The sequence below is a fragment of the Lytechinus variegatus genome, chromosome 17, assembly GCF_018143015.1.
Source record: "Lytechinus variegatus isolate NC3 chromosome 17, Lvar_3.0, whole genome shotgun sequence".
In the NCBI taxonomy this organism is placed as follows: domain Eukaryota; kingdom Metazoa; phylum Echinodermata; class Echinoidea; order Temnopleuroida; family Toxopneustidae; genus Lytechinus; species Lytechinus variegatus.
Genome location: NC_054756.1, coordinates 20,297,574 through 20,316,789, shown reverse-complemented (window position 1 = coordinate 20,316,789; position 19,216 = coordinate 20,297,574). Strand labels below are relative to the sequence as shown.

General features: G+C 34.2%; 1 protein-coding gene across 1 annotated transcript; it reads left to right on the top strand.

Moving 5' to 3' along the window:
• Positions 1-1,143: 1,143 nt before the first annotated feature.
• On the top strand, positions 1,144-15,151 carry LOC121431385 (meiotic recombination protein SPO11-like). Its single transcript, XM_041628937.1, has 12 exons — positions 1,144-1,540; positions 3,770-3,883; positions 4,729-4,817; positions 5,401-5,467; positions 5,983-6,091; positions 7,358-7,444; positions 8,602-8,638; positions 10,482-10,591; positions 11,443-11,542; positions 11,962-11,999; positions 12,494-12,682; positions 15,032-15,151. The coding sequence occupies exons 1-12, from the start codon at positions 1,392-1,394 to the stop codon at positions 15,149-15,151; spliced, it is 1,209 nt and encodes a 402-aa protein (XP_041484871.1). The 5' UTR covers positions 1,144-1,391.
• The last annotated feature ends 4,065 nt before the right edge of the window (positions 15,152-19,216 follow it).

Genomic DNA, 19,216 nt, shown 5'->3' with positions numbered 1-19,216 from the left:
TATTATAGGCCTATAGCTTCAGTCTCGGTTGCTCCACTATGGCATGCCACTACTACTTACTAGACTAACAAAGTCAAAGTTACGTTTTGCAGCCTTCATGAAACTAGGCCTAGTAAAAAAGTAAAAAACAATGTTTAATTCTCCTCCAAACAGACGGATATTATAGATCTAATTTGGCCTAGGCTAGATCTAGGCCTAATGTTAGACCCAAGACTAGTCTCAAAAGTTTTCCCTTAGGGGGCCTAGGTCTACTTAAACTGAAGTTAGAGTAAAGATGTCGAGAGGAATATATTCAATTTATATTTTGACAAACAATACATGAAAAGTAATATATGGGACTGATACACAAAAAAACTGTGCAAGTCACTCGGTTTGGGATTGAAATGTTTTGGTAATTAACAAAAATATAGATAAGTTGAATTAAAAATTCTTACCATATATGTGTGATGAATGCTCTTCTCTTACTACAATAGTTGTAATTAGTTTCAATAAAATCCAAATTTTTAAGAAAAAACAACTTTAGTCACATTTTTGCAAGTTTGTTGCAGTGACCTCTGCAGCAATTTATCATTAAGAAGGTCACTGAAGGTCATAGAATTTGAGACTTTGGCTTAGCCATATCGCCTGACTTGAGACAAATGTCTTAAAGTTTATGGAATATCGTTAGGGAAGATTTCTTAGACAAGCAAAATGCTAAGACAAATTGCTAAGACTTAAGCAAAAAGCTTATCTTGTTTATGGAATACGGGCCCAGGGGTATAGGCCCTAATTTGCAGTAGATCTACTTACCCTGTCATTTGTATATTATCAATATTTAATTTATTTTATATAAAATGTTCTGCTGCAGGTTTTGTGAAAAATGTTTATTTTTTCTTAATACAAACGGATGGGAATTGGTGTGTGCTTTCTAATTCTAAGTCGACCCCATCTAGGTTAGATGTAGATCTAGTTCTATGAAATTTAGACTTTGAAGATCTACCTGTTAGGCCTAACTTTATAGATCTCTATATGTTTGATCTAAATGTAGGTATTGTTGGATCTATTGTACATAACAATTAAGTAAGATCTAGAGGTTGAAAAAGAAGGTTAAAAAGAAGTTATCTCGGCCTAACTGATTTTTTTTTCACTTTCACAGAGATTGAAAACTTGGATGACTCACCCTAACCCGGTCCCGACTCTAACATTTTTTCATGGGCTTTGCAAATGATTCAAATTCAACTAGATTTTGTGGATTTGGCATCACAAGGCATTTAACTCAAGTTTGACTTTGATCTCCACTTGGCATCTATATCTACCTGCATTTTACTTTTTAGCTCAAAAAGTTTAAAAAGCGATTTGTTGATAGACACAGGACTGGTTGGTACTCCAAACAGGATTAGCATTAGCGGAGTATGATTGATGAAGTTGAATTCTGGACACAAATAGATAATTTGACTGAAGATTTGAAGAAAGAAGACAGAGCTCGCAAACTGAGAGAACAGTTTTGCCAAACAAGAGACCTAGGAGCTGTGAAATGTGTGAGAACAAAATGCATTGGGAGGTAAATATAAATTACATTAATTAGTAGGAGTGGGCTATACATGGGTCAAAAATACTTTTTTTGTAATTTCAATATGGGAACAGTTTTTTTTTATTCCTTGTAATGTATCTCAACATGAAATGACAATATTTTTTGTCTTGGGTCCGAGAAAAAAGTGTGCCGGGCCAAAATCCAAAATGGCCGCCAAAACCACCCAAAATCACAGTTTTGGCCACAACTTCTTTATTTGGTGGTCTTTTTCTTTGGTTTTGGTGTCTATTCATATGTATTTGGGGGCAGGCAATTTGTTTTTCCTATAATTCGTACTTTTAAACCATTATCTGTAGAGTTAAAAGGTAATTATAACTAAATTTTTCAATTTTTATAGCCTTTTTTCAGCCACAAAGTAGATTTTATCGTCCTGGGGTTCTTGGATATTAGATGGTATGAGGTCTACAATAGCAAGCAGCTTCAAAGAGCTATATCGCTTTTATTCCTCTACTATGGGTTTTACGGATATTTGTGAAATATATCTTAAATAAAAAAAAAATGTTAATTATCCATAGGGGCTATACAGTATACAATGTACTGTACATACTGCACTGCATAAATTCATCGGCCACCATGACAAGGCATGTATTAACTATAGTGTTATACATGTAGAAATGAGATCTTAGGTTTAGAATTAGATACCTCAGAAATTGAAGATATGTTTTGTCTCAGAAACTGAGGACATGTTTTGTCAAATATGCTAATTCAGGGGGCGGAGAAAACTAATTAACCCCACATCATGGCATTTAAACTAGATATTCTGGGCCCTGTTGCATAAAAATTTAACATTATGTTAAATTAATGGTAACTTACATGTAATCCTTGGTTCTGATTGGCTGTTTATCAACATTACCATGATTATATAGTTACCTGACCCCATAAACAGGCCAATTAGACACCACAACCAGGTAAAAAAAGCCTCCAAATGAAGAAGATATAGCTACATGTAGATATGTGATGTACGTATATGATATGTGATATTTTATGTGCAATTTTACGTTGCTGGTTTCATCATGTACATCAGCTGACAAGCAATCAAATTCACAATTCACAATCTAATTTTAAACCTTCTTAAGAGCTTATTTCTATGACTTAAGAGCTTATTTCTATGACGCTATAGTTTATATACAGGCCTTGTCATACAGTATGTCATGGTGGTCAATGCAAGGAAATATGCAGTGTAGTGTGTACAGTAACATTACAATGTATACTGTATTGCCCCTATGGAAAATTAACATTTTTATTTAATAAGATATATTTCACAAATATCCGTAAAACCCATAGTAGAGGAATAAAAGCAATATAGCTCTATAAAGCTGCTTGCTATTGTTGACCTCGTACCATCTAATATCCAAGAAATCCGGGACGATAAAACCTACATTTGGCTGAAAAAAGGCTATAAAAATTTGAAAATTTAGGTATAATTACCTTTTAACTCTACAAATAATGGTTTAAAAGTGCTAATTATAGGTAAAGCATATTGCCTGCCCCCTAAAACATATGAATAGACACCAAAACCACAGAAAAAGACCACCAAATAAAGAAGTTGTGCATGGCCAAAACTGTGATTTTTGGGGGTTTTGGCGGCCATTTTGGATTTTGGCCCGGCACACTTTTTTCTCGGACCCGAGACAAAAAATATTGTCATTTCATGTTGAGATAAGGTAAAAGGGACACAAAAAAACTGTTCCCACAGTAAAACCAAAAATCACCCATTTATAGCCCACTCCTATAATTAGAGGGTTTTTTTTCTATTTTTTTTATAACGGTGGAATTTTTCTGCATGTTTTCTATTTTTCCATTCAAACAGTTTGCAGATTAATTATGAAGTTACACTTGGGCTAACTGAAAGGATTGACAAGAATAATTATTTATTTAACATTTTTTACTTTCTGATGGAAAATATACAAATACACATTAATTTCAGAAAGTCTTTTGATTTGGTTGTCTCTCAGTCAGCAATTGAAAAACAAAAGATTGGGAATAGTGTCTGCAGTTGTATGTCTGTATTAAAGTAGTAAATTTTTTTTTTTTGTGGGAGGGGGACTGATGAAATCCAATGTTGATTAAAAATCACAAGAATCCTCTTAAACTTGATAATCATGTTTCTTTCTGTGACTTTTATTATGAATGTGACTGATTGACTTTTGGTTTTATTGACTATTATTGAACTTGAACTACATATTTTCCCTTTGACAGTCAAGATGTATTGCACAGGATAGAAGCTGTTGTAGAAAACATAGTGACTTGCATTGCCAGAGGAGAAGCACCATATCTTAGCTACTGCAGGAGAAACAGTTGGGATAGTGTTAGGTTGGTATTTACAAAATCATTAGGGATCTCTCTGGTTCAGTGACTCAACACGTAGTACTGCAATCAAGTCCATATTGCCTTAACGATTCACATAATTTTTCTCCACTTTCTGCAGTCTATTTGTTTAGGAAGCAATTTGAACTAATTTAAGGTCTCTTTTGCTGTCTGAGTAGTTTGATCATTTGTCATGTAGCTCTATTGACAAAATTTGTATTCTCTGTATAGAATGCAAATATGACAATTTTAGTAGATATATGAATGAAACCACTTTTATATCAAATCCTTTTAAGTATTAAAAAAGTCCTGGTACAGTGTATTCATATCTATATAAGAAAGCTACTAAGTAAAGGACCAATTCAAAGCAGTTCCTACTTTTTTTAAAAATCCATTGCTATTGGGCTGCTAATCATGTGAAGGTATGTGCAAAATGATACGACCTTTGTCATGGATTACCTCTCTCCCTCTCTTTCAAACTACATTGATCTTGTATGCATGTCTTTCACTTTCTTTCCTTTCCCTGTATAAATCCCTTCATTTCCTTGCTGCCAATGAAACCCCAATTTCCTCCCATCTGTTTGCTTAATTTTGGTTTAATAACTCCTGCCTTTTCATCTCCATTTCTTTTATTCTCCCTTTCTTCCATGATTACACCCTCTTTCTTTCATTCTACCATTCGCATTTGACCTCTTCCGAATTCCACTACCCCCTCTCTTCCCCCATTGACCCTTCTTTCTTGCCTCTGCCCTGTCCTCCATTTTCTCTCATCCTCTATCCTTTTCTCTCACACTCCCCCTTCTCTCTCTTGCTCTCTAACTCTCCTCTTCCTTCTTTCTCATCTCTTACAGTTTCAGAGAAGATGTCGGACTGGAGATGAAGGATGATGGAAAGATGACTGAAGTGAGATTTGATGTACCTACTTCCACAAATAAATTTGGTAAGTTTCAATCAAAGCAATAATGATATTAATAATAACAGCATTTAAAGGAATAAACTGTCAAATTCACATTCATCTAACTATGATTGAGTGTGACAGACATTGATCGAATGCCAAAAAAACTTCAGTGGTGCAGCAAGATTTAAAACACTAAGTTGTAATTGTCCTTAAACATGTGCACAGCAGTGAATGAAACCAATGCAATTTGTACGTATGTTCTTAGCACTTGTCATTTATGTATTTTTTTTTCATTTTGAAATGAATGTTGTTGAACAGCTTTTTATTTATCTTAAGGCAGATTAAAGAGAAATTTATTTATGCTGGGATATAGAAGTACAGTGTACTCGTGAAAAAAAAATTCTTAAAGAGTCATTGAGAGTATTCCTGAAGTTTTCTCATGCTCATTTAACAAAATATGTCTGATATTTTCGAGCATTTAAAATCTTGCTCCTTTTTGATAGGATATAAATGTGGAAGAATGAGAAAATTTTTGGAACAAAGTTAATTAATTTGATTAACATTCTTGTAACAGTGATTGCCAGTAAGAATTTATTTTCTATTATTATTCATTTCCTTATAATAGCTCTCATGTTGAAAGTTCTTGCCTTGTGCTACAGGCTTGTACAGACTGATACATATTCAACAAAGAGGTAAGTTTTTAGTTGATGCATTTCATAAACATCCCACACTATGTGTAAGAAAAGAGGTAAATAAAGTAATTTCATTGGCAATTGCTTAATGTAACTGTATGACAAAATTTATTTTTGGGGTATTATACATGTAGATTGTTTTTAATTGAAAATGAAATGAAATGTGTGCATTCCTGTACCTTTTTGTCATTCCCATCATCAAAATTTATTCGCAACAAGGCAGGCAGATGTTGTAGCAGACTCAATATTTGTTTCTTGTCCACCAGTTTTCAAACCGGACCTAATAAAGAACAGTAATGTTATATCAGCATTCCAGAACTGGGCTAGCTTCCTATAATTTGATTTCTATCATGTATCACAACTCATTTTTATGCATGTTCTTTATCCTTTTTATTTGTTCAAAAACACAAACAAACAAGCATTCAAGCAATCCTTAGCAAATGTTTGATACAGAAAATACATTTTAAACACACACTGTCTCTTATTCATCCAAACTGTGTTTTCTTTGTGTGTAGAGACCTGTACTACAGCGATGTTCAGTCATTTGGCAGTCAGTCAATTGTTGATGACATCGTTGATAACCTATGTTGTCTGTTGCAAGTTCCAAGACGATGCCTTCATGTTGTAAGTTTATCTCTTTTTACATTTTCATCTGAACCATGTTTGAATTATTAGTCTTTCCTACCAAACTTGACCTTCTTCATAGCTTTATCACTGTGTCAAGCAGTTTTAGAATACCTTATTAAAACATGCATTTTCAGTGAAATATTGGTGAATGCTATTGGGTTATGGTAAGGTTTAGGGTTAGTCACACCATAAAAATAATAATCCGTGTTTATATAGCGCTTAATATATTGAAACGATGTGTCTAAGCGCTTTACAGATATATTATTACCCTGGTCATCGGATTCAATCAGTCATTCCTGGACATAATGTGTGCACATCCTCCACTCCTTGGGGAGTATTCCAGTCTGTCGCCTGTAAGGCACACACAGTACTGGACAAGCTACAATGACTTTCACATCCTACTGGGTACCCATCAGCACCTGGGTCGAGAGTGGCAAACTGCGGATTAACGCCTTACCAAAGGACGCCAGACCGCGGTGGGATTTGAACAGATGACCCTCAGTTTACAAGGCGAGAGTCAGAACTACTACACCACGGCTCCTCCACACCAATGAAATCGACTCCAAAGCAACAAATGTTATGCCATTCAAAATAACACAATAGCTTGCATTGGTCAGGGGTCGGCTTTATTGATGCGGCTGTAGAATTAACCATTGCATGAGTTGATTAAAATGAGCAAAACCAATGAGCAACAGCTAAAGGAAATTACCATGATGGATCCAGTTTGACACAGTTGCATTTTATGGGCAATATTGGTTCATGTACAAGAGAGGGCTCCTCCAAAGTGTCTTCAATATGGTGGGATCACGGGACATATTACACTTGGAATAAAAAAAATATATAAAGCCACTTATCCATTATTATTAGATCTTTCTCTGTTTAGCCTTTCTTGTTGTTATATGGATGATAAGATAAATCATGTAGGTTGTGTTATTGTTTTCTATATTTTATTTGTTATTTTTCTTTTTTATTTATTATTTTATTTACCTTAAGACTAGTCTATTCAATGCCTCTTACTCTTAATTGTTCCTGGATCTATTACTATTATATTTGTACCTGTTCTCTTTCGTTCTTTCTTTCTTCTTTCACTGCGCCTTGGGCATTCTGCCGAGTGGATTTGGCGCATTACAAATCACATATATTATTATTTCATTATATTGTTTGTTTGTTTTTTTCAGGGGGAGAGGGGGTTAAAATTAAAAGATAAAGAGTGTATCCTCCCAGAACATTAATGCCTATTCTACTCTTATGTTTTGTGGACAGCTGGCTACGTCAAAAGGATTGGTCTATGGGGACCTACGCTTTACTGATGTTTCTGGATCCTACATTGATTGCAGCAGGAATAGAACAGTGAGTATGGCTAACAAGTAATAGTATTGGTCTCCTGATGAATTCTATCCTAAATGACGTAGGTGGAATAATCTTGGTATGGTAGTCCTGATTCGTGTCTGTCATTGAGAGGTAATAATCCAAAGAGGAGTAACCATGTTACTTGGGCAGAACAATACACAAAGTCCATTGGAAATGCTTAAGGTCAAGTCCACCCCAGAAAAATGTTGATTTGAATAAATAGAGAAAATCAACCTAGCATAACGCTGAAAATGCCATCAAAATCGGATGTAAAATAAGAAAGTTATGACATTTTAAAGATTCTCTTATTTTTCACTAAACAGTGATATGCACATCTCTGTGACATGCAAATGAAATGGTTGATGATGTCTCTCACTCACTATTTCTTTTGTTTTCTATTGGTTGAAGTATACAATATTTCATTCTTTACAGATTTGACAATAAGGACCAACTTGACTGAACCATATACATTAAGCACTGCTAATTCCACATGTTCATGGAGGAATTAATTCTTGTTTCACTTGACAAAGAGGAGAAAATAAGATTATTTCATATTTCATATTATAAAATACAAAAGAAGTAGTGAGTTGATGCTGTAATCAGTCTCCTCATTTGCATACTGACAAGGATGTGCATATAACTGTTTTGTGAAATTAAGCGAAACTTTGAAATGTCAAAACTTTTCTTATTTTACATTCAATTTTGATGAAAATTTCATTGTTATGCTTGTTGGATTTTCTCTTTTCATTCAAATTGATTTTTTGTTGGGGTGGACTTGTCCTTAAGAAGCATTAGCACAATATGTCTGCAATAGAGTGACACATCTTTACAAAGTAGGAGCGGGCACATGACCTGGCTACCATTTTCAGGAGGCACAAATTGATGAAATAATAATTAAAGAGAGAGATGAGGAAAAAAACATGAAAGGTAGGAAAATAAAAGGAAAGAGAAAGAAAGCAAGAAACTTTACCAACAACATCCAAAACCAAATGGCATGTAAGTTGATAAAGGCCACAACTAAAATGATTTCCAGTCGCTGTTTTCATAGATATGCCTTTGATGCAATATGATTTATACTAGAAAAGATAAAAAATGTGTGTTGCAAATATTGTCATTTCGCAAATGCTCTGTGCAATTGTATTTCTTCTTTATTACAGGGAACACAAGTGCCAAATCATGTTGAAGGAGTGACAAGTATCCTTTGAGATGGAGAAAGAAAATGTAGTTGATATTTCTATGGACATGTAAACAAGAAAAACACTGATTTGTTGAAAGAAATAAACTAAAAAAATTGAATTACAGCTTCAATCATGCAATGGATATAATATGAAATTATGTTGTGTTATGAAGCTATTGACCATACATAGCATTCCTTTGATGGTAGTTGAATTCATGTCCAGTATATAAATTTCTCACTAGGAGGCGCACATTGGCTGTTGGAGAAGCTTTATTTATCTTTGAATGTCAAATTATCTACATCCTTCTTTGAATGGAAATGCATATCCATGAAGAAAATGAAGAATATAATGATGGAAATAAAATGTTTCTACATCTAATGAAGATGACGATCAAAATTTATTATGGATGCTTTAACAAATAGCTTTGTGATTGATCTTGGAGTTGATTTCTAAGATTGATTGCATTCATTGTGTATGATCAATAGTAAAAATCAGCCCCACTATCTGTATCAATCACAAAGTTTATGTTACAGTTTGCCCTGAACTTATATTCCATGGAAAATTTGCCATATTGCTCAAGTGTTGAATATATTACAGCATAACCATTGACCACATCAGTTATGCACCATACAAAATTCAGAGTTGTATCCTTTCTGCAGGCATCCTACAAGTGTCTTTCACTGGCAATCTCCACATAACATCATAGACAAGGCGATGAAGCTGCAAGAAAGTCACAAAATGCCTCTGTGCAGGGATTCCTACAACATGTCTCTGCATCATAACTTCCTGCAGCCCTATTGTTTTATCTGTGTTGAAATATGACGATGAGAGATAGAAACTCACTTTAACTGTAGTAATCCTGTGGGGAAGATTGGTCTCCGACTTTTGGCAATGCCCAAAACTGATTGCAGGCTTTGTGTTAATGTATTCATATCTTATGAAGATAGTGGACAACTTCTGCTGGTAGTGTCTTTGAGATGATTCATTCATTCATTCACTCATTTATTTATTTATTTAATTCATTTATTTATTCATTCATTTATTAATTTTATTTATTTATTTATTTGTTTGTTTGTTTGTTCGTTCGTTCGTTTGTTTATTCATTCATGTATTTATTTATTCAATCATATATCTATTAATTTATTTATTCATGCATGTTCACAATGTCAAAATAAGAAAATAGTTTGAGACAACACAGATAATATTTGTAAGTATGAGGAAATTGTCATTTTCTTTTTGGATGACATAAGTTACCTTCTCGGTGACTCAGGTCAGATCATCAAATTCTTTCCAGCTTGTGTATGCTTTGGATTCTTATAGATATGTATCAGATATGATTATTTATTTACGAGATGACGTTTTAAGTCAACATCCGATAGACAGGAAAGGGTAAAATAAAATGAAAATCACAGGGGCATAAGTGACTTTACTGGAGATTTGATCCCTGGACTTCCATGTGCTTAATCAGGGGACTTTGTAAACCAATCGTCCAAGGCATCTCTTAAAAACTACATTCTTCAAGGCATGATCAGTTGTGACCTTGTTTTTTATGTTTTTATCGTGTAAATAAGCACTATCTGATTTTTTTTTACAGTAGAACTTTATGTATGTTTAAAAAAAAGCATTGAATTTCAAGTTTGTGATCTCAAACTGAAAGCTTCCTTTAATGTTACAAGAGAAAATGATTTCATATCTCATGTAGATAACTCAACAAACTTAATTTAAAGAGATTATTTCTTTTTCATAATCTACAAAACACACACACAGGAAATCATTAAAGTGGTTGAGCAGTCATAGCAGCATAATAGGTATTTCAAGTATTGGTTTGATATTATTCCTTGACCAAGATCCTGTTACAGACATCCAAAGTCACGCTAGATTTGTGTTGATTATTGAGAAAGATGCTACCTTTCAGAAGATAATTGATGATGGTCTGTTGGACAGGATACCTAACTGCATCATCATTACTGTAAGTAGAATGAATGCTTGTCTCCTTAATGAGATAGTTTTGCATTTTCTTTTCTCCTCAATGCCCGCAATTAGATATGAGGTGTGATTAGCAAAAGAAAAATATCCTGAAAATTGTAGTTCTTCAGTAATGTACGTTGTTTTGTTGCTAAAAAAAAGTTTGAAAAAAGTTGAATGAATAGTAGTTAACATGTATATTGAATGAGACCAGTGTCTCCTAAATGAGATACCTTTGCAGTTTTGCTTTTTCCTGAATACTAAGAGTTGGAATACGGTGAGAAGAAGAATTTTTTTTGTGCAGTACATCAGTTCTGTTGCTGAACAAAAAATTTTAAGTACACCCCTGAAGTGCACTAATCATTCAGGGAATGTAATGAAAATAATGATATTGCTGTTAACTTTTTGATTAAATCTTTCTGAAAATTATTTTTTACAAACAATGTTAGAGAATGGATGATAATAATTGCTACCACTGTGAGAATGAAATATGATTCATCATAACTAAGACCATTAAAAAAATAAAAAAAATCAGTGGCCATGACATTTTCCTAAGATGTATTAAAGAAGATACTTAAGTATAACTTGCATTATTGACCTTATTAATGCTGACAATGTAGATGGGCATTGGCAGAAGTGTTCTGAGGTGTGTCAATGATTATGGGTGGCCAAAAAATTATTTTTTCATTGAGGCATAGAATTACATCTAGAAACATATCTGATCAATTGAATTACCGGTATCAAAATTTGCAACTGTCTCCAAGAGTTAATATTGTCAGTAATACTTTATTTTGCTTGTTTTTGGAGAGAGGGTATATAAGATATCCTTACATTCCTATTGTTGTTCTTGGGCAGGGTAAAGGATTCCCTGATATCAACACAAGAATGCTGGTCCGTACGCTGTGGGACACCTTGCATATACCTGTATTTGCTCTTGTAGATGCTGATCCCCATGGTAAGATATGCTTCAACGCCAGATGGGGATGACATTAATGATATAAATATAAGAATGATACAAATATATGACAGTTTATTTCGAGTAAGACAGGAAAAACAAAATTATTTTTGTGCATGTCCAATGAGGATTTTGACTAGGTTCTCATCCATTTCATGTATTCTGGGTGGAATTCCAGGATGTGAATTACCCCGCATGATGAAATACAAAAACTAATACTGCAATTAAAAAGGAATTTTGTGGAAATCTCATAGAACACTAAACATTGATATATGTGTCATGATAAATTTGACTGTTAGATAGATAACTATCTAGATATTTTATTTGATTATATTGTTTAAATTCATATAAAAAGGATACTTCAATTTCTGTTCCTTTGTAAAATTATCTCCATCCCCCTCCCTCCTCTCTCTTTCCAGGGCTAGCAATTCTCTTTGTATACAAGTTTGGATCAAGGGTAAGTCTTCATTCATGATATCAATTCATTATTTGTACAAAATATTCCAAGTCCTGCCAATGACAAATTATGTTTATCTGTAATCCTCGAAGGTTTAGTCCTCATTTGGTACCAAATCCCCACAGTCTGTTGAGGCTTTATGAAGCCACACTCAAATGTACTTGAAGGTTCTGATTTTTCTTGTAAGCTCCATGCATTATCATCAGATGTCATTCTGTATAGTCTCTAAACAATGAATACGATGGCTTGGTGTATGGCCATCAGATTAACAATGTCCAATTATTTCTTCTTGACAGTCTTTAAGCTACGAATCTCACAGCCTAACAGTTCCATCCATACGATGGCTCGGTGTATTATCATCAGATTCACGATGTCCAATTATTTCTTCTTGACAGTCTTTAAGCTACGAATCTCACAGCCTAACAGTCCCATCCATACAATGGCTCGGTGTATTACCATCAGATTAACAATGTCCAATTATTTCTTCTTGACAGTCTTTAAGCTACGAATCTCACAGCTTAACAGTCCCATCCATACGATGGCTTGGTGTATTGCCATCGGATGTGAAAGGATTGAGGATCCCAGAGGAAGCACTCATACCACTCTCTCCATCAGATCTGAAGAAAGCTTCTCATCTCATGAGAAGACCATTCTATAAAGAGCTCCCTCAGTGGATGTCAGAGGTTAGTGTTCAGGGCCCCGTCTTACAAAGAGTCACGATTGATCAAATCACCTCAAATGTATGGAAATCCATCAGTGTCATATTTTTTGCAATAGGAAATTCGTAAACAAAGAGAAGCACCCTCACTTTTCAAGAAAGCAATGACTGTATGAATAAACAGCATATCTAGAAAATATTTTAAACAAACATGCATTTCAGATTTTGACGTAGCTGGCTTTCCATACTAAGTAGTTGTGATTTTGGATCAATCACAACTCTTTGTAAGATTGGGGCCCAGATGAATCTTTGTATATTGCAAAGGTCGGGAAGGTGTTTCACAAAGATTTAAGTGTTACTTAGAGTGGCACTTAATTTCAGTTGTATATGTTATAATGTATAATACTTCATCGCATTGGTTGGATCATGCACATGGGATACGCACAATCATGTATCCTTTTATAAGATTGTGTGTTAAATAAGGTGATACACAATAACCAATGCAATCAATTATAGAAATCAGCACTGGCGTTTATCTACATTTGCCACTCTCCACCCAGGTGTAGTGAATGGGTACCCGGTAGGAATGAATTCCTTGAATGCTCGAGCGTCTAATCAGGATAGCCTTGCTAAATCTGGGTTAATAGTATGCAGTGCTTAGAGACATTTGTATGAGGCACTTTACAAATGTCGCATATTATTATCAGTAAATAGCGTGCGCACGTTGGCGTGTAAGCATGGCTCTAAGTCAACTTAACACCTCCCATTCCTTGTAATGGTTTAGATCTTGGGGTTGATTTTACGATTGTTCATACACAATTGCAATCAATCATAGAAACCAGCCACATTGTCAATCGCTAAGCTATATGTCAGGGGCCGCAGAACGGTTTTTTGAAAGTGGGGGGCTGACCATGCTAAAAATCACAATTATATGGTCATTTTTATGTTTTTTTTACACGGTTTTGGAAAAGAGTGGGGGGGGGGCTGAAGCCCCTCCCCAGCCCCCCCCCCCCCGGTTCCGCGGACCCTGTATGTTACAGAGCCCTAAGCTCCGTTCTTTGTAAATGATAGCGATTCTTTTGCCTGATTGCTAAGAAAGCACGAATGCTTGTAAGCAAGCAACCAGAGGACTAACAGCTTAAGGTCCTCTCCGAGGGACCTAGTAATGAGGAATCATAAGGCACCATAAAACAAGTCTAAGCTGCATCATTCAGCCAGAATCATGCTCAGCATCTTATCTTTATATTAGAATGATACTGATCCTAATCAAATGATTGACTGAAATCTTTCACATGACCAGTCATTTATTGTACATTGTAGCTTACCAACAAATATGCTAATGAGTGGGTTTAATGACTAAATTCGGTGAATTCACAATAAAAGAACACTATCTATTGATTGGCAGCGGACGACCAATTTCAATCTGTTGGGTCGACATCACACGCTGGCATGGCGCAGCTAGCACATGCCAGTGCATAGTTCTGGGCCCCTACTTACAAAGAGTTACGATCGATCGATCCAATCAATCCATCAGTGTCATAATTTTTCATACAGGAAATTTGTAAAATGTCGTTTGTAAACTAAGGAGAACACACCAAATTGTCCAGAAATCAATGAATTTATGGATATACATTCATATCTAGAAATTCTTTTTAACAAACAAGCATTTCATATGTTGATGTTGCTGGCCGTCCATAGTTGTGATCGATCGGATCAATCGCAACTCTTTGTAAGACGGGGCCTGGTGTAAAGATGCTTCAAAAATGAAAACCGTAGGATAAGCGGAGGAAGAATGTACTGAAAACGGTCTAAATTTCCCAAAGAAATCTGCAGCAAATTTCTCTCCCATCACCAAGGCCCTGGTAAACAGCACACTTAAATGCAAACCGGCTGAGCCGCGTTGGTGAGTGAATAATCGGATGCATACACACTAGCGCGCTCAGCAGATGTGTTGACTTTTTCCCATGAGGCATTGCAAATTTCAGCCTGTCCGCTGCAACCGATAGGTGAATGGTGCATCATATTGTGAATCCAATGAATTGACAGGACATGGTTTTTAGATCAGGATGCTTTATCACAGGGAATAATTTTGCTTTACAAATTTGAATTTTTGGTCATAAGAGAAAAGCTCTCAACCAAGGAATGTACAGTCCTATGTGAAAGTATGCTATACAAAAGACTTTATGCATAGCAGTCTTTCAAAAATGTGGAGCAAATTGCGATGCGATGCCAGGAAAATTATTCCTTGTATCAATTATACAAGGATCCACATCATAGTTTTATAAAACGTAATACTGATCACTGTGCTTTGGAATTGATAATCACATGCAATTGAAACAATTGAATTGAATCAAATCCATTCATATCTTTATAGCTTCAAGAAATGATGAGATCAGGATACAAGGCTGAGATCCAGAGCTTGACGTCAATCTCAGAAACTTTCCTCACCAATGTTTACCTACCAACCAAACTAAGATGTGGAGGATGGATTTAAGAAGAGCTTGAGATCGATCTCGGAAACTTTCCTCACTTATGTCTACTTACCAACAAAATTAAGATGTGGATGGATTTAAAACGAGCTGAGTAACTGATAAAATATGGTTCATTATCTCAAATTGAATTGAATTGAAAAGGAATGTACTAACCAATGTACCTACATTATATTGTAGACTTGATTTGGTTTATAAACTGTTTATTCATTATTTCTTGCCATGTCTGTGGGTGCTCTTTATATTTGACTTTTAGTTGGCAGTTCTATGACTACCAGTCTACAAAAAATGTGGAAACGTATAACAGAAGTGACAATTTGAAGAATATTTAAAGGAGGAAAAAAAATTGAATATAAGAGGGATAAAGAATTTAAGTGGCTGATTGGTTATATAAACATGAATGGAACAAAGCCTCCTGGTCCTGGAAATATTAATTAGTTGTAATATTAGGCATTTGTGTAACCTTGTAAGTTGTTTTGGTTTAGAAGCTATATTTCAGAATGTTTGATACCATATTTTGAGCATGATGAAATACCTCCACTACCAAAATTTGGTGAGAATCGGTCCATGAGGACCTGAGATGACCTCATAAATACATTCAAGCAGTCAATATCGTTCATATTGCAATCAATAGTTGTATATTACTATTAAGAATAAGGAGTAAACAAAGTTTGAAATTTTTAGTTCACTTTAGAATGCACACGAATACTTGCAAGCTGGGTTAGACTTCAAGCAGCCCAGAAAAAATGGTGTCAAATAAACCCTGGAATCTTTTGTTTTTACGTATCAACTTTAATTCATATATTTTGTTAGACCAAATTTTACTATTTTGGCTTATTACAAAAAGCCTTGCCAGGCAACTTGTTGGTTTGAGGTGAAAGGTCACAATTAATATTTCATAATGTGCAAATATAAGATTTGTGCATACTTCTTTATCATTATGTAAACATGGCAAAGATATGTAGTATATTGTAACTCCTTTGTAAATATATTTATTGGAGAATAGTTATTTTTCTTGTGAACAATATGTATTGATAGCAATGTAATATCTAAAGAAACTAAAGAACTTATTTTTCTCATGAGCTTTCATTAAATGATACAATGCTATCAATTCATTATTTTTATACCAAAGCTTTATTCAATTACATGTACTTCACTTTAGTACAAACGTGAAAGCATTTCCTTTTATTGATGGAAATATCAATTTTTTCTTTTACGATGAATCTGTATTTGTCTATAATAATTTACATTTCCAGCCTTAAAAAGTTTTTCTTTATAAGTTTGTTTTCATAATGGTATGAATGAATTTCTTCATATCAATGAGTTTAATAGACTTCAAAAAATTATTGAGTTATTCATTTACTTTATAGATTATAAAGAAATAGATATGTTGATATATTTTGTATGCCATTGTTTATTGAGTAGTAAATGATTTGAATATTCCAATAAAGCTATGATTTAAAATGGATTTGCATTAATTCCTTGTACTGATTTTCAAAAGTGTAAAAAGGTACATGTAGCATTCCTTATGCTAAATAATAAAGATATGTTTGGCCCTTTTAGCATAAAGCAAAGAGAGGTGAAAAGTGAAGTAAAAAAAAAATTGCAAAAATTACAAAGGGAATTGAGGACAGTATCGGAAAGTTTGTCCGCTGTACTAACAAAGAAAAACATGATGGTGATGACAATGTTATTATGTCGATGTGTACTCTATTCTGAGGTTCACAGTTAACATGCAGTGAAGCCCTTATACATTACGTACATTACCATAGTTAAAGGTCCAGTCCACCCCAGGGAAATGTTGTTTTAAATAAATAGAGAAAAATCAAACAAGCATAATGCTGCCAGTTTCATCAAAATCGGATGTAAAATACACATAAGAAGTTATGGCATTAAGTTTTGCTTATTTTTCACAAAACAGTGATATGCACAACTCTGTGATATCGGGAGTGACATGCAGATGAGTCATTCTATGATGTCTACACTCACTATTTCCTTTGTTTTTTATTGTTTGAATTATACAATATTTTAATTTTTACAGATTTGACAGTAAGGACCAACTTGACTGAACCATAGTATTAGACAATGCTACATGTAATACCACATGTTCTGGGAGAAATTAATTGTTGTTTTACTTGACAATGAGGAGAAAATTAGAATATTTCATTTTTCCTATGATAAATACATAAGACATAGTGAGTGGATGACGTCACCAGTCTCCTCATTTGCATACTGACCAGAATGTACATATAACTGTTTTGTGAAATTAAGCAAAACTTAAAAATGTCATAACTTTCTTATTTTACATCTGATTTTGATGAAATTTTCAGTGTTATTCTTGTATTTTTCTCTACCGGTATTGATTCAAATCACCTTTTTGTTGGGATGGACTTGCCCTTTAACTAACATCACTTTACAAAAAGAGACAATGGATCCATACTTTGTACAATAACTAATTGTACATGATTGTATGCTGTGTGTATGGTATAATGCATTATGGTCTGATATTACATGTGTATTTGATAGTGTGTATAAATATGCACTAAAACAATGGATCCAACCATGTGACCTGATTGAGTGCGCAACAGGTGGTACAGACTGCAAGGTAGATTTCAGACAAGTGGTACACATGTCATTACAAAAGCTCTCTGTTGAAATACAACCTCTCGTGGCATTCTCAAACAGCAGAGGTGGTGGTGAATTGTCTGACATTTCGTCTGGTATTTTGATAACACTTGACTATCGGTGCAATGCAAATAGAGAATTGCGAGATTACCATTCAGCGGTTTAGGCAGGGTAATGACTGTCATTCTACCAGAAAGGATTAGAAAGGAGAATCAATTCCATAACTTCATCAATTAGGCTGCAAAATTTCTTCTGAAAAGCTGGCAAGGATCGGTTACTACACTGGTAAAATGCGTAAGTAAATGTTTACCATTAATTACTTTCAATTATTATTTTTTTTCATTGCAAATTTCACTGAAATACGCAGTCAAAAGTGGCTCTTTGCTGTAGTAAAGAATATCATGTTACCGGCAGTGAGTATCTAAATTATCATCATTTTTGTACAATTGGTGTATATTATTCCTCATCTAAAATATTCCGGATTATGAGCAGTTGAAAATAGAGGCACTGCTCATTAACAAAAAAAATAAAATCACTTTTCAACTGATTTGTTAGTATGGTCTTCCATTATGAATAAAAATTAACAAAAACAAAAAACCTTTTCTGCTGGTACATGAATGTGGTGGACGCACTGTATGGTTACTTATTGTAATTTATACGATAAAGGATAGGGAGGTTGGTATGAAATAAATGGGGTGCGAAATTTGTATCACATGAATAGACATGCATTTTGTATAATTCTAGTATACACCCTGTCAAAATACATTTCACACTTTAGGAAGTCATTCAATTTAAATTGCATGAAGCAATAGATACAAGATTTATATAATAATTATATAATTATCTGATTTCAGATTACTACAGGGGACCAGGAGTGTGAAATATAGGGATGCTTAATAATCTGCAATTATCTACAACTTTTTTCACATGGTTCACCATGTACATATATGTATATATATATACGTGAATATAGCCAGTTCTATAGTCAAGATACCACTTCCACCTACATGTATAACATCATGTGAATGCCTGCATATGGTGCCTTTGTAAACTATTATTGACACAAACTGCTTAGATACATAATCCCCTTTAGGGCCCTGGTATAAAAACATGCTGCTCAGGTTGCCAAATGCTAATTGTTGAATGCGTACTTGCATTAGGCACATCTTACAATATAAATGTCACCCCCTAAAAAAGTCATTTTCATATTTTGAATCAATAGAGAAATATATACCAAGTATAATGCTAGAAGTTCATTAAAATTAAAAGATGTGTAATTAGAATTTCATATTTCAAAGTTTGCTTCATCTTTTGTCTCTTCCTATTCTCTTTTAGGTGATTCACTTCACCATCACCACATTGCAGAGCTAGTGAGCCAACTGGAACCATTTGAGCATTGAACAACAGAACAATTTCAATTGTACAACTAATGTTACTACTCTAGT